At 35.0% G+C, this 16,246-nt stretch overlaps 2 protein-coding genes and 1 pseudogene across 2 annotated transcripts; 1 reads left to right on the forward strand and 2 right to left on the reverse strand.

The window, feature by feature from the left end:
• The window catches only part of LOC130508728 (probable amino-acid acetyltransferase NAGS2, chloroplastic), a 2,067-nt pseudogene extending 1,853 nt beyond the window's left edge, over positions 1-214 (reverse strand).
• LOC108842129 (probable cadmium/zinc-transporting ATPase HMA1, chloroplastic) lies at positions 147-4,489 on the forward strand. The gene is made up of 13 exons (XM_018614950.1): positions 147-778; positions 844-994; positions 1,090-1,274; positions 1,375-1,521; positions 1,608-1,803; positions 2,010-2,122; positions 2,386-2,624; positions 2,924-3,029; positions 3,134-3,298; positions 3,447-3,663; positions 3,753-3,940; positions 4,028-4,114; positions 4,212-4,489. The coding sequence occupies exons 1-13, from the start codon at positions 287-289 to the stop codon at positions 4,383-4,385; spliced, it is 2,460 nt and encodes an 819-aa protein (XP_018470452.1). The 5' UTR covers positions 147-286; the 3' UTR covers positions 4,386-4,489.
• Positions 4,490-4,713: 224 nt separating this feature from the next.
• LOC108842130 (transcription factor MYB73) lies at positions 4,714-5,894 on the reverse strand. Its single transcript, XM_018614951.2, has one exon. The coding sequence runs from the start codon at positions 5,785-5,787 to the stop codon at positions 4,804-4,806; it is 984 nt and encodes a 327-aa protein (XP_018470453.1). The 5' UTR covers positions 5,788-5,894; the 3' UTR covers positions 4,714-4,803.
• Between the last annotated feature and the right edge of the window lie 10,352 nt (positions 5,895-16,246).

The following is a 16,246-nucleotide window of genomic DNA, read 5'->3' on the forward strand; positions in this document are numbered from 1 at the left end:
TGTAACTTAACATTTTTCACAACGATTGTTCAATCAAAATAAACTTGAATACTCAGAGCCTTGGTTTGGAACAGAAGGTAACAAACAAACAGAGAAAAAAAAAGTATATGAGATGAGATTATTTATGTGGCTAATGTTATCGGAATAAATTGTATTGGCTCTCTTCTCTCCTCTGTTACAACAAGTGTGAAACAAAGACGAGTCTAAGACGCATTTTCGCGAGATCAGAAAGAATCAATGGTGGCATGATCGAAGAAGACGACGCTCGAGCTCAAATTCGTCGACCATGGAACCCGCCGCTCTCACTCGCTCTTCCTCCTCTCTTACTAGATTCCCTTACCGTCGCGGTTTAGCCACTCTCCGACTCGCTCGAGTCAACTCCTTCTCAATCCTCCCGCCTAAGACTCACCTCCCTCTTCGGATCTCCGCCTCCCTTAGTCTCCCGCGACAATCGATTCGTCTACGCGCGGTTGAAGATCACCATCACGATCATCATGATAGTGAGCAAGAGCATCATCACCATCATCATCATCATCATCACCACGGATGCTGTTCTGTGGAATTGAAAGCGGAGAGTAAGCCTCAGAAAGCATTGTTCGGGTTCGCTAAAGCCATCGGATGGGTTCGATTAGCCAATTTCCTCAGGGAGCATCTCCATCTCTGCTGCTCCTCAGCCGCACTCTTCATCGCTGCCGCCGCGTGCCCTTTCTTTGCTCCTAAACCTTACGTTAAGCCTCTTCAGAACGCGTTCATGATTGTTGGCTTCCCTCTCGTTGGAGTAAGGCTCTTTCTTAGTTATTTTAACTTAGGGAGACGACTCAAGGAATTGGTTTCATGTGTTAGGTTTCAGCGTCTCTCGACGCGCTTATGGATATAGCTGGAGGGAAAGTGAACATCCATGTATTGATGGCACTTGCTGCTTTTGCTTCCGTGTTTATGGGCAACGCTCTTGAAGGAGGGCTGCTTCTTGCCATGTTCAATCTTGCTCACATCGGTCAGGAACTTGATTTTTTGAGGATTAGGGATATTACGTCAGTGTTAATGCTTTCATGAGACTAATAGGTTTAAGGCCTCTGTCTTGTCTTGCAGCGGAGGAGTTTTTCACTAGTCGGTCAATGGTGGATGTTAAAGAGTTGAAGGAGAGTAATCCAGATTCTGCACTCTTGATCCAAGTGAAAAATGGGAATGTTCCAAACATTTCTGATTTGTCATACAAAAGCGTTCCTGTGCACAGTGTAGAAGTTGGATCCTACATCTTGGTTGGAACTGGTGAGGTCTGTGAAGCTTTTTTTAGCTACTTTCATTTCTTGAAATCCTTTGACCTTTTATGTCATTGCTATAGTTGTTAATGAGGTTTTTATTTTTGGTATTTAGATTGTTCCTGTAGATTGCCAAGTCTACCAAGGTAGTGCTACCATAACAATTGAGCACTTGACTGGGGAAGTCAAACCATTGGAGGCCAAAGCTGGAGATAGAGTGCCTGGTGGTGCAAGAAATTTGGATGGCAGAATGATCGTGAAGGTATTTCAAACATTGTGCAATATTGCGGCTTGCCTTTGTTTGAAGTTCTTAAGCTAATCTTTATTCTATGGATTTTTTTTTATCAGGCCACTAAGGCATGGAATGAGTCGACTCTAAACAGGATTGTACAGCTGACAGAGGAAGCACACTCCAATAAACCCAAACTTCAGAGATGGCTGGATGAGTTTGGGGAGAATTACAGCAAGGTGGTGGTTGTTTTGTCACTTGCTATTGCCTTCCTAGGTCCACTTTTGTTCAAGTGGCCTTTTCTAAGCACCACAGGTAGATGTCAAAAACAAATTCCTCGTTTTTAACATATAGATATGTACCCATTAGTTTGGAGACTGAGTCGTTTTTGATGTTACGAAACTATTCTTGTTTGCTAATAAGATATATCACCATTTGGAAAATCCGTAAAAGCATGTTTGCCTTCTTTTCTTGGTATGGACAATTGGTTGACTTAATTTCTTTGCTGGTTAATGATACAGCATGCAGAGGATCGGTCTACAGAGCATTGGGACTTATGGTGGCCGCATCACCATGTGCTTTGGCTGTTGCTCCATTGGCTTACGCTACTGCTATTAGCTCTTGTGCAAAAAAGGTATCATGCATACACTCTGTGGAATTGCAATCTGAGAAACTGAAATTACCAACAACGCGTTAGCTTTCTTATTGTTCTTGCCTTATGATCTGTTCCACTTTGAGCATTTGTTCGTGCACATTATTTTCTAGCTAATAGCTCACGGCTTTAGAACCTAAGGAGTCTTATTTGTAATTGTGAGAATTTTATGATGCATATGCGACTATTTAGTTCCCTTCTGTTCACGTATATTTGTATAATCCAACAGTTATTCATTGTTATAGGGAATATTGCTCAAAGGTGCTCAAGTTCTAGATGCCCTCGCTTCTTGCCACACTGTTGCTTTTGACAAAACGGGGACCTTAACAACCGGCGGTCTTACTTGCAAAGCAATTGAACCCATTTATGGGCACCACGGAGGTAACAATCCAAGCGTAATAACTTGCTGCGTTCCAAATTGTGAGAAAGAAGCTCTTGCCGTAGCGGCTGCTATGGAGAAGGGCACTACACATCCTATTGGAAGGTATTTTATAAACATCAATTGTTGTATACACCTTAAATATCTCAGAGTCTAGAACTATGCAATGTTTAAGCATGTGCCTTCAATTCAGTCACATCACAATTTTTTTTTTGGTAAAAAGTAAAACGGGCCCGTGTAAATTCATGGTTATTAAATAGTCTTCTCTGACGGTACATTCAATTCTTTCACCACAAACGGACGCCATAAAGCAACGTTTGGCATCTTTAGCTCTCTTTCTGTTTTTGGACTGGTATTTGCCCATATATTTTTGGCTGCTTCTGACACTATTGAACTTCCTGCAGAGCTGTGGTAGACCACAGTGTGGGGAAAGACCTCCCTTCTATTTTTGTTGAAAGCTTCGAATATTTTCCTGGTAGAGGCCTTACAGCTACCGTAAACGGTGTTGAGGTGCGACATAGTTATGTACTAGATTCTACAGATCTCCATTTCCCATCTAGTTCATAATTATGTGGGTATATACTCTTATTTCAACTTTTTGGGCGTTGTTATAGTCAGTAGCTGAAGAGAGTAGATTACGAAAAGCATCACTGGGTTCTATAGAGTTCATTACCTCACTCTTCAAATCAGAAGATGAGTCTAAACAGATCAAGGATGCTGTCAACGCGTCTTTGTACGGAAAGGATTTCGTTCATGCTGCTCTTTCCGTTGATCACAAGGTATATGCTACAGCTACTGTCTTAGCTGGTCCACAAAAATCGTACCTACTTCACAGTCTGTATTTCTCTCTCTCGTGTGACCATTTGTCAGTACTTAAAATCGTCTGTATCACTGAAATTTATGAGCCTTTGCAACTAACTTCTCCAGGTAACATTGATTCACCTCGAGGATCAGCCTCGTCCAGGTGTCTCGGGAGTTATAGCAGAACTGAAAAGCTGGGCCCAACTTCGAGTAATGATGTTAACTGGGGACCATGATTCAAGTGCGTGGAGAGTTGCCAATGCAGTGGGTATTAGCGAAGTCTACTGTAACCTAAAGCCCGAGGATAAGCTAAACCATGTAAAGAACATCGCTCGAGATGCAGGTGATCATTACTCTCGCCATAAGTCTCCCCCACTAAAAAAAAATATCTCAGAAGTCTAAATCATATAATATTTTTGGTGATTGTTTTAGGTGGAGGTTTAATTATGGTAGGAGAAGGAATTAATGATGCTCCAGCTCTAGCTGCTGCAACAGTCGGCATTGTACTTGCTCAACGTGCGAGTGCCACTGCGATTGCTGTTGCTGACATCTTACTGCTTCGAGACAACATCACCGGTGTTCCCTTCTGTGTCGCTAAATCTCGCCAGACAACATCATTGGTAAAAAAATAATCAACTCTTTTTTTTTTCAAAAACCTATTGTAGATGTAAGATTGCAGATTTAACAAGTGTTTTACCATGTTGCAGGTCAAGCAAAACGTGGCTCTTGCTTTGACGTCAATATTCTTGGCTGCTCTTCCCTCAGTTTTAGGGTTTCTTCCACTATGGTTGACGGTATGCTAAGCTCTAAAAGCTATGTTTTCCCCATAACTTCATCAATCAAATTTACCTAGAAGAAACCGCTAATCCGCTATTTTTTCTGGAATCATAGGTACTTCTACATGAAGGCGGGACTCTTCTGGTGTGCCTCAACTCAGTACGTGGTCTGAACGATCCATCGTGGTCGTGGAAACAAGACATAGCTCATCTAATCAACAAGTTAAGCTCACGGGAATCCACCAGTAGCAACAACAACTCTTTAAGCTCTGTAGAGACTGCACATTAGGTAACTTTGCTTGTCCGTGTGCTCTGTATGTCTAATTATGAAACTGTATGCATGATCGCTTAAGAAACCCATCAATCGTATATAAAGATGTTGTTCTGTTTCCATGTCACGTGATCCATATTTGCTTCCTCAAAATATCAAACACAGGGAAATGAAACAAGCTTGATAAAGTTTTTTTTTTACTTTTCATCAATTCTTTTGTATGATTTTCAATGTTTTTAAATTTGAATCACGAAAGATCATCATACGATTACAAAAGATTTTTTTTTAAGAGTTTGCTTTCCTTGTTCTGTTTCTCTTAGCCATTGCTGCCTTTGGTGGCTCAACAAAACATGAAAAGCCTGAAACTTTTATTTTCACGAGAAACAGAGTGAAAAGTTTTTAAGACTCTTTTGCTTTCTTCTCTCACTTAAAATCACTACTCGCTTTTCCCAATACCGATTTGCTTCACTATAAACTCCCTAAACCCGACACGGCGGCTGTTTACACTTTGCGGCATACACGAACCACCACCACCACCACTTCCTCCGCTGGAACCACCACCAGCAACGTTCCCTCGCTGTAAATCCGCCATGTAACTCCTCACCTCCGTCCTAATCATCTCCTGCACCACCGTCATGAACTCCCCACCGAATCCTGATATCCCTTTCTCTTCTTCCACCTCTTCCTTTCTAACCGGGAACAGCTCCGCCGTGTAACCACCGTCAATAACCGTGTTCTCGTTTACTTGAGTTGGCTCGTTGACTCTAACCGTCTCCGTCTCGCAACGGTTATTCCAAGGGAGAGACAAACTTAGATAAGTAGGCGGATCTTCACCGGACGTTGACGCCGTCACCTCCGGCACAGCACCAGATCTAGCCGTCGGTTTGAACACGTGTGGAGCACCACTAGATTGCTCGCTGACGTCAGATCCAGATGGACTTCCGGGGCTCATATATAACCCAGTAGAAACACCACCACCACTCGCCGTACGTTTCAACGGTTGCTCCTCTCCTAAGTTGCCGTCATACCCTCCGTTACCACCGAAGTCACAGCTCTGTCCATCAGATGTAAAAGCGCTGCATTTACGCTTGAGCGTCGAGTTCCAATGGTTCTTGATAGCGTTGTCGGTTCTTCCATTGAGGAGACGAGAGATGGTCGCCCACTTGTTACCGAACCGAGCGTGTGCCCGAATAATCGTCTCGTCTTCCTCCGCCGTAAAGGCACGGTGCTCGACCTCCGGAGATAGCTGGTTACACCAGCGGAGACGGCAGGATTTACCTGAGCGCCCGGGGATAGATTTGCTGATCAAGGACCAGTTTCTCGGACCGTGTTTCTGCACCAGACTCTGCAAGAGATCATCTTCTTCTGGACTCCATGGACCTTTAATTCTTTCCATGTTCTTTCGGCTCGGACCTGACATCGCCGGATGTGTTCTGTTTTTCTTTTTCACACGTCTTCTGTTTTGTTTTTTCTTTGGTCGTTAGGAGTTTTTTTTTTGTTGGGAGAAGAAAAGGTTTTAAGAGGATAAGAGCAAGAAGAGAGAGTATTTATACCAAAAGGAGTCGGGAAAGGGTTACCGGTTCAACCTGTAATCTTTTTTAGCGAAAAAATAATAAAGTAGTTAAATTTTGCGGTTTATTTCTAGGATATGTGTTATCTTTTGAATTTTTTTAACTGAATAAAATATCTTCTAACTTATATAGGAAACAAAGAAAACCGTTTTGTAATTTTATCAGCGTTAAACGGATAAATATGGTCGTTACTAACTTACTAATCGTTACGGTTTTGACTAATTCAGTCAAAACAAATTGATGGATTAACTAATTTAGCGTTTGGTTGATTAATTGTTTAGGCAAGTCATTCAATGTATTCTAATAAATTTCATCAATCAAATGTTTAAACTTGAAAAACGAAAAATAGAATTATTTAACATTGGTATATCAATATCACAACCAACACACACGTCCGCGATTGAAAACTGCGTTTGGGAAGAACAGCGTCTGTGTGAGGTTAACATCGAGCGTGGAGAACAGAGAATCTTCCAGGAAAAACGGTTGGGGACTTGGGATACAGCTGTATATTAACACGTGTCAAGTAAGTATATGTACTTTGAGTTTGAGATTTGCTTTTATTCGTGAATAAATAAATATTATCAGTGTGGTCTTAGTTTCAGAGATGTGTTTTCTTTAAACAGTACGCTCGTACTGGAGCGTCTCTTCCACTCTCCGTTTTACAGGTGGAGCGCTTTTACCCAATCATTTCGTTTTCCATTTAAAAGCATTGTTGTGACACTCACAGAATCGTTAACTTCTACGTTTTTATCTTTTTCGTACTTTTTTCTTTAATTTTCTGCATTTTTTGTTTCTTTAAAATTAACAAAATTTAGAACAGTAGAGATTCAAGAATGGCATTATATTTGAAACGTTGAATTATACCAACTTGAATTTCTGGTAAAAAGGAACTAATGAAAATGAGAATATGGTGGCAAACACAAACTGCTTTTCTAAGAATAACTGCAAAAAAAAGACTACATAGAAGTCAATAAAAAATAGCCGAAAGTTTATTTTGTTTTGTTTATAAACTAAAGTGCTTTGATCTGTTTTCAATATATTACACTGTTCGTTGCATGTCACTGTCTTGTGTGTGTTGATGTGTGAGGTTATAATAAAGCACGTTGGACCGTCGGTTTGATATCCAAATTTGCCGTAGCTTGTACATTGGTGTGATGAACAAGAAGTGGAAATTGTAGACACTAGTAAGTAGTAACCAACAAGTTCTTGGCTTCTCGCTACATGCAACGAGTAGATGGAATAGTTTTACAATTTGTTAATAAACTATCTTTACACATGCAACGAGTGTTGACAACATCAAAAGATATAAATGACCCCTCGCCGTGAAACCGTTGATATATATATGCACTCAACGTAGCTTTACATTCTGAAGCCAAAAATAATCCAAGAATGTTTATATATAATTAATAATGATAGAGAGATGAAGATAAGGATGAAGTTAACGGTTAGGTATGAGGTTTTGGTTCGATTCGGTGACTTTTTGACTGAGGAAGCCAGCCTGTATGCCATTATTATCATTATTATTTTTCGGATATTTTGCCGATCTAAAAAATAAATTAATTAAAAGTAGACTGCCAAAAAGAGACAGTTGCTGACGTGGCGCAAAACGACAAGATAGATCGATCGTTACCACTTTAATTTTTTGGGGATATTTTATTTTATAATTTGACATTTTTAAGAAAGAAAAATATAACAGGCTGTAAATCTCTGCCTCCCTTTAACGGCCACTCCCTCACCTGCCGGTCACCCACCCACCTTCCTTCTTTGTTATTTTATTTACATAGACTAGTAGTACTTTCATAAGTCCACTAATTAGTAATTAGCATTCTTTTAAAATCTATACTTTGGTTTAGCGATTAGCCTAAAAGATAAGTAATGTATATAAGATTCCGTAGATTTTTTTTTTTTTTTGGAGATATATATATTACACTAATCTGAATTTGAAGTTTGTTTCTGTAGTTTTCTGTATTAGGAATTATATCAATTTATTTGCAGATGATTGTTCATCCGTTTTACATACATCTCAGCTTATACAAACATTTAAGATTTTTTTCAGTCATCGAGCGATAAGATATTATAAAAATTGTGTGCATCTTTAATAGATTTTATGTGTATGAATGTATTTGTTTCATATAAAAATATTCATATTTAATTAACTCCCAGTGTGTTATTGAGAAAATAATATATTGTATTAAAATTATACGAATAATTTCCTACTATCAAATATATGTTGAAAAACTCACTATGACACTCGTATTAAATGGAGTTAATAGTCAACTATGTTCGTCGCTTTGACCCCAAAAGTCAACTATTTAGTTTTGTGAACGTAGAATTGTACTCGAATTGAGAGTAATTAAACGAACGCATTGTCATTTTTTCCTTTGTAGATCTGATATTACGTAACCTGTCAACGGTTGAGAAATTCTTTTTTTAACCATAAAATTTATGTTGTGGTCAATGTGAAATGCATTCAAGATCAACCACCAGCGTTAGAAATTTGTAAATATTCAAACATGCATGCCTGTCAAAATTTACTTAGCTAAAGAACCTCTCTCTCATGCATAAAATTCATAAGCTAATATGTAATATACATTTTATTTTGCCAAAGGCTAATATGTATATGCATTAAGGCGCTAGTATAGGGATTAGCTGCGAACGTGAACTCGGTCAGGCTGTTCTTTTACGCCTAGCTAACCGGCTAAACCACATATATTTACCTTATGATTTATGAAAGCATGGACGTATCATTTCACACACGTACGTAAGTGATACCCATATACCAAATATAGATAAGAATAACTAGTTTTCAGAGACACATATATCATATATATTTAGATCAATATACGTAATTTTCATTTACCATATATAGATAAGTTGCGTGATTTTATGCTAGTTTCACCAACCATTCCACCACATTGGAATCGCATTATTTTAACCAAATGACCACAGTAAACGTTGAACCGCAGTGATTAACTGGTTCAAACCTATTTAAAGTGAATAAAACTGGGATCTGTAAAGTGTACGGCACCGTTAGGACACTAATACAGCCGTGTACTGCATAGCACGATGCACATGCTCCGATGCTAATGGAAGTCTCTTGCGAGCTTCCTACTCTTGTCACACGATTTAAATAATTTGATTTATTATTTAAAGTATTCAAAAGTATCCCCGAGGAAAGAAAAAGACGGGATAGGATTCGGTCAGAATTAATTGTATAATTAGTGACCCCATAATTGTGTATTAAGAAAAAGATTAATTGAATGAACCAAGGGAAACATATGGACAAAGCCGTATAGTTACTGGCTTACTGGAATACTGTAAGAGATTTTCTGTTCTAGGCACATCGTAGCTATTACCTAATAATCTATTTTTTCCTAGCTAATACTATTAGTTTGTTTGCTGATAAAATCTACCAATCATTTCTTTTTAATCTAGTTTGGCTATTCTTATTTAGTTCTAATATCTTCTAAGTGTTTCAACGAAAATTAATTAAGACCCTAGTAACAACTCAAGTGGTGGTAATGAACTGATAAATCTTCTTTCTATATTATTTTCATTTTTTAGCTGAAAACAACTAAACGTCGACACTACTAACCCGATCAAATTGCTCATGACCCACACCCGTCCACTGAAACGTATAAATTATTTAATTTTTTCTCAAAAAATACATGTGAGTCGTATATTCTTGCCTTTAACTGGAATTTCCCAAAATAGCTTACAAATACAACCTTAAATAATTATGAGATGGTTCCAGGTTCATTGTACGTTTTGACTCCAATCATACGAATGTTTATTCATGCATTAGTAGTTCATAATTTTTAATAAAAATCTAGTAATCCAAAATCAGAGATTTGCTGAAACAATATTGTCTGGAGAATGTCGTAATTGGAACCTAACGAAGACAGATATACGAGTTCTTTCAAGGAATGGAATATTATTAGGTAGCCGTTTATGTTTGTTTAAGAAACTAAGATTCCTGTGATTTAAATATTTAAGGATAAAAGAATGATCTTTAGGATTTTCACCGTTTAATGTTTAATTTTACAAAGCTATTCCTGCAGGAGAGGACATATATAATATATTTACGTGTACAATATACCTCAACAATGAAAGATTAAGAAAGAAAGTTACTGAAAAAAAAAAACAATGAAGGATACAACACACACGCTGTAGTCCATGTCGTTTAAAGCGTATATTCAATCATAAAACAAAGCGCAGACACCGAGTCTATATAAATAGCAATTACTCGTACAATAACGGTAATACAATTCACAAAAACACCAATTCGTCGCATATTATTTGCCAAACACACGTAAACACAAACTTATCAGCTTTCAACCGCAGAAGGCACGTACGAGAAACGATTTATCACGTGACGGTGGCGACGCGGTTTAAGCAGACACACGTGCGACTTGCTTCCCACCGCACCGACAAGTATACCGAAGAGATAATTAAAAAATATATATATAACTGATTTTTAAAATATAGGCGGACAAATTTGACCATATGAAAGTCGTATACCTTGACGTGGTACGGAAGGGCGTAAAAGTAATTTCCGTAATGAACTGTGAACTAGAAGAGATCTTCTCCATTGATATGGTTGTTGGGTTTATTGATACGACACACGTGAAAACTTTGATCCCCACGCCACCCACATTTCCATTTTATTCCCTATTACTTCGTTCGTTATATATATGATCCAAACTTATGCATTGGCTTGACAAAAAAAAAACTTATGTATTTTGTGGGATAAAGAAGAGAGCTTAATATGTGGCTTTATGATGAACCATATGACCAATAACGAAAGTACTTGTGACGCTTGACGATAGTTAAGAGGTTGCTTATTTCGGAAATATAGTACAAATTAAAGCCGGTTACATTTTCTTTTATATGTCATGCACTTAAACCATCTCTAATCCACCTCTATTTTAATCTCTATATTTTCCTTTAAAATAGAAAAACTCTATTATAGAAGTGAATTTGCTCTAATGTATGTTTCTATAATAAAGTTTCTCTATTCATTCATAAAGGAAAATATAGAGATATGCTATTTTCATCTCTAAATACAGAGGCAAAAAATAGAATTCCTCTATATTTTCTTTTAAAATAGAGAAACTTTATTATATAGACATACATTGGAGCAAATCCACCTTTATAATAGAGATGAGCTCTTATATCTTTATTTTTGAAAAAAATATAGAGATGTATATTGGAAATGCTCTTAAAGGGCAGGGGTAGATTAGTTTTGAAAGTGTATAAGTATAATTGTGGTTACCAACATATGTCCATCCCCAGCTTGTAAACTACATTTGCACCTTTGAACATTGATGTTATTAATTATTATATCCCATGGCCGTTTCTTATATATGCCAAGATGAGCTCTTACTTTGAACACTATAAGGTCGACCACAGAAACAACAAGATTCAAAACAAAAGGTCAACAATAGTATGTTGGGCTTGTTTGGTCAAGAAAAGGTTGATACTAAGTAATACTCGATAAGTGTGACTTCTAGTCTAGGCAGTGTCAAAACTGAGGATATATTTCGTCTACAGATGAATTTTACCATTTGATCAAATGTAGAATTGTAGAAAATTGACGCAATCACGCCTTGAAAGAGTCCATACTCTGGTCTACAACTTCTGTTTCGACATGAAGTATCTAACGTTTGATATAGTTGTACTTCAAAACTATTATCGATGGTAGTGATCATGTCTAGATACGTTAGATCACCTCCAATAATAATTTTCTAACATTCATTATTTAATGATGATATGGTTAATACGTTTTATAAGAACTCTTCAATGTTCATGTTATTAGATCATTTCCAATCAATTTATATATTTTTAAAAATTCAATTTAAAATATAAAAATGCTATATTTTCTTTATAAATTAGATAAATGACAAGAATTAGCAGTGTTTTTATTTTCCATGTAAATCGGATCTAGTCGGGTCGAATGACTCAAACTCGACCACCATTTGATCTATTTAATAGATTTTGACAAACAAAAAAATAGATGAATACTATATTTATTCTATTGTTTCTTCTATAATTATAGAAATCTCTGAAATATAAATAGATTGAAAATGCTTTTATGTTTCTATAATAATAAAAATCTCCGAAATAGGAATAGATTGAAAATGCTTTACGTGACTACTTTATTTTTTTCTGCTAGTATTGTGACTACTTTCTTTCTTATCTTTAAGATGTCGTTTCGCATGATAGTCTGCTACTTTCGTTCCATTACGTTTATGAAATTATCATCATTTCACCAATAAGACTTTTTGATAATTTTTCACCAATAAAACTATACACAAATACGTTCACGTGTAAAATGTTATAAAAACGGTAACTTTGAATTCTGGGATAAACGGAGTAAAAGTTTAACCTAACAATACGCATCGGATTAATCTCACCGGCCACAATTGTTTTTGACGATCTCTTTCTCTGCAGTCAAAGAAACAGAGAATCCATCCACACCGGCCACTATTGTTTTCCCTCGAAGTCAGAACGTTTGTTTTGCATTATTGCTCCGTTGGCAAAAAGGCACGTGGAACACATGCGCACATTATTACATCATCCATTGACACTTGTCGTATGTGTGGCTAAAGATTAGACTGTTCACGATTCCTCGTGGTTGATTCATGGCAAGAACAAGATGGAAGGAAGATTCGCAGTTTGTAATTAACATTGATATAATACCATCAAACGAATGATTCTTTTCATTTGTTTTAAACTTCCAAGATAAGCATAGCTTTGTAGTTTATTACACTATGTAAAATGTATATTAGGGCCTCTTTTAAAATTTAGACTATATTGTTTTTTTTTACTTCTAGACTGTATATAGTTTCTCCTTTTATTGGTTAAACGCGATAGACACTAGGCGCATTGGACTCAGCAATGTCACTAAAAACCCCTAAAAAAACACATGAAGTCTAAGCATTATTTGTAAGTTTTAACGTTTATATAGCTTCAACTTTGAAATGTCTTTTTCTTCATCTTTGAAATGTTGATATAGTTTAAGATCAGAAGGCCAGCAAAGTATATATTATAAGGTGATATCTTACGCCGTATGAGTCGTACTATCGCCTCACTTTATTTATTTTAGCTTATTTGGTCTTCCTTTTTTTTTATCTCACTTATTCTGCAAAACCAGATGAAGAATGCTTCGGGCCGAAGTAGCTCATAAAAAACCCTTTATATATTTTTCTTTATTTTTTGAGAAAAACCTTTTTATTTTTTTAATTTTTGAAGGAAACCTTTATATTTTATTCGTAAAACAAAGTTAGTGATCCATCATCCTTCACCGTGAGATACAGAGAGTGGAATCGTTAATTACTTATTGTATTAATTTTGCATCATTCCAGATTCGCAAAACACAAGTTTTATCAATAATTGGACGCAGTAAGAAGGAAATTTTGTTAAGCAAAACAAAAAGTTAATCAATAATATTAGCCTGTTACCAGAAAAGTATGGACTTCATTTAATGATTCCAAATCGCGTTTCGAATACTTAGCTATAAGCAGTGTTTGAGTTTTTTTTTCTTCTTTTTTTTCAGGGTTTGAGTTTTTTTATTAGTAAGTAAATCGTAAATACAGTCTTTAATAGATTTTTAAATGTCTAGTTATATTTTCGTGGTGTCATCATAGCAATCATATTTTATCAAATAAATAAATTTTAAGGTAAAAACATTTGACTAAATCTACATCGCATGAGACTCAGATAAAAAATTACATTGCAGTAGCTATCGACAAAAAAGCATCTCATGTTGCTAACAATTTTACAACCACTGCTGAACAAATCGTCCACTTACGAAATAGATTATACATAATTTAAGAATAAAGCTGACAGTGACATTGTCGAATGTCGTCATTGGCCAAAGCTAACATTCATATAATAAATGATCATTTACGTTTTTGTTATAAACCAGAAACTTTGTAGTGCTGGGAATAAAAGTAAATTGATTATAGAAAAGGATAACCCGAAGAGAAGAATGTTAGCTTTAAAAACCCAATGTTGTGGGCGGTTTGTTTTTACTTTTATTTTTCCATTCAGCTCGAGGCGTAACCCACAATACTACTTTCATGATTTAAACGAACGATTGGGCTTTAAGGGCCATATATGTAGAAATTTAAATTATACTTCGGCCCATACACGTTTCACTAAGTTGAGCCCATAGTTAAATATTTTCCATCACTTTTTTTGTGGTCCGTATTTTCGCATCTTTTTTTCCATCACTTTGTGTGTTTTACAACGATACTAGATTTTGACCCGCGCTTCCAAGAGTGTGTTTAAAATATTTTTGCATTTAAATCAGTGTTTTCTAATTCAACCCGATTGTGATTATATCGGTTAATTCGGAGACCTAACAATTCAATTTAAGTTTTTAAAATATTCATATTAAAATCCGAGACTAACCGATTGAACTGTTGGATGACCGATATGTAATCTAATTTGATTTAAATTATAATAGTTTCATAATTTGTAATCTTATAATCCAAATTTTAAAATTTATTATTTTGTAATTTATAAAATTATGACGTTTCTACAAAATTTTAAAGAGAAATGATAGATATAAAATAACTAAGATTATTTATTGTATTGTTTGAAAACGTTGATAGTAGTATAAAAAATATATTGTTTGGAAACATTGATAGTAGTATAAAGAAATAAGTATATTGTTTGAAAACATGGATAATAGTATAAAAAATGAACATTAATAATTTAATGTAGGTTTAATTATAAAGTATAAAAATATATTTAATTTAAAAACTTACAAAATAAATGTTAGGTCCAACAGAATGTTTCTGTTTTAATAAGATAGATACAGTAGTTTTCTTCTTTTGGAGGGGGGGGGGGATGCGAAAAATAGAAAGTAAATATTTTAAAGTCAACCAGAAGAGTCAAGAGCTGGTTATTTATTCTTTTTGTTTTCCATTCAACTCCACTCCAGTAGGAGCTAGATGAACATATGATTAGTGATTGATTGAAGATTATAGTTTCTGGGATTATATTTACCTTAATGCGAATCAATATGACTTCATATCTTTGTGTTTTTGTTTTTGCAAAAGTGCTAAATTTATCTCATCAACCAAAAGACTAAATTTAGTATTCCTTATGTTTCATTTTAATTGTCATTACATTAAAAGACATTTAACTTTTGCATATTTCTAAAATAAAACATCATTATATATATATATATACATCTAACCATATTTCAATCAATATAAAAATAAACAAAAGAATATTGTTAATAAATTTTAAATTGAGATTTTAAAATAACACTTATTTTAAAACAAAATTTTTACTTTACAATGCAATTAAACTGATATAGATAGAGTATAATTAACTAAGTTAATGGAGTATTCATTAGTATTTGCTATTTTTTGTTTCATAATTAATGTCTTTTTAATTTTTTTTCTTGTTACATTTCCAATGTCATTTTACAATTTTAATGGAAATTATATTTACTTTCGACTAAAAACTAATTGCAAATTGCATTAATTTTATAAATAATTTTATTTATCTTAAATACTATTGGTTAAAGATATGTAATTAATAATAATTTACATCGATTTCTGCCATTTTTTAATCTGTGTGAAATTTTTTAAATTCACACTTATTTATAAACTGATGGAGTATTACTTTTGTTTATCTAGCTAGTAGTTAAGTTGATTATTCCTAATTTTCGATACACGTTCCCCACTCGAGAGCTATTGCATTTGATATTTTTATTGATTGACTCAGTCGCACTATACAACGAATACATGTTTATCATTAGTCAAAAATAAAACGTAGAGTAAGAACATGATCCAAGCATTATTTTATGAAAGACAAATTAAAACATGATCCAAGATTTAGGCAAATATATAGGTTGGGAATTTGGAATTCATACACTTTACCTGCATCTTGCTTTAAACGAGGAATATAAACCCTAATTCCAAGGTCGAGATGTCATAATTTAAGATATTCGTGTGATGCCCAAAATATAAGTGTATATATACGTAATCTTTTTATATGGAAAAACTTGTAACCACGACCGATATATAGAACGGATATTATAAATTTTAACACGTAGGGATGAATGTCTGTCTATAACGCAGTTCTGCTTTCAGCAGGCAATATTCTTTAAGTATTTTTTTCAGTCCTGGATATATATATTTTATGTTATTTTGTATTCCTTAAAATGGTTCTTATATCTGTATTTTTATCATCTTGCGACATTTATATTAACAATTTCATCAGCAATTGCTTTACAAAAAAAAAAATCAAAATGATTATTATACTAGTGGTGGTGGGGGGAAGGGA

Source organism: Raphanus sativus, chromosome 2, assembly GCF_000801105.2.
Source record: "Raphanus sativus cultivar WK10039 chromosome 2, ASM80110v3, whole genome shotgun sequence".
Classification (NCBI taxonomy): Eukaryota; Viridiplantae; Streptophyta; class Magnoliopsida; order Brassicales; family Brassicaceae; genus Raphanus; species Raphanus sativus.

What these genes read in the sequence shown, in the direction of transcription:
- LOC108842129 (XM_018614950.1), top strand. Translation starts at nt 287, where the DNA reads ATGGAACCCGCCGCTCTCACTCGCTCTTCCTCCTCTCTTACTAGATTC. An exon ending in TCTTGGTTGGAACTGGTGAG is followed by an intron (nt 1,275 to 1,374) that starts GTCTGTGAAGCT and finishes TTTGGTATTTAG; the next exon opens with ATTGTTCCTGTAGATTGCCA. An exon ending in CTCTTTCCGTTGATCACAAG is followed by an intron (nt 3,299 to 3,446) that starts GTATATGCTACA and finishes TAACTTCTCCAG; the next exon opens with GTAACATTGATTCACCTCGA.
- LOC108842130 (XM_018614951.2), bottom strand. Translation starts at nt 5,787, where the DNA reads ATGTCAGGTCCGAGCCGAAAGAACATGGAAAGAATTAAAGGTCCATGG.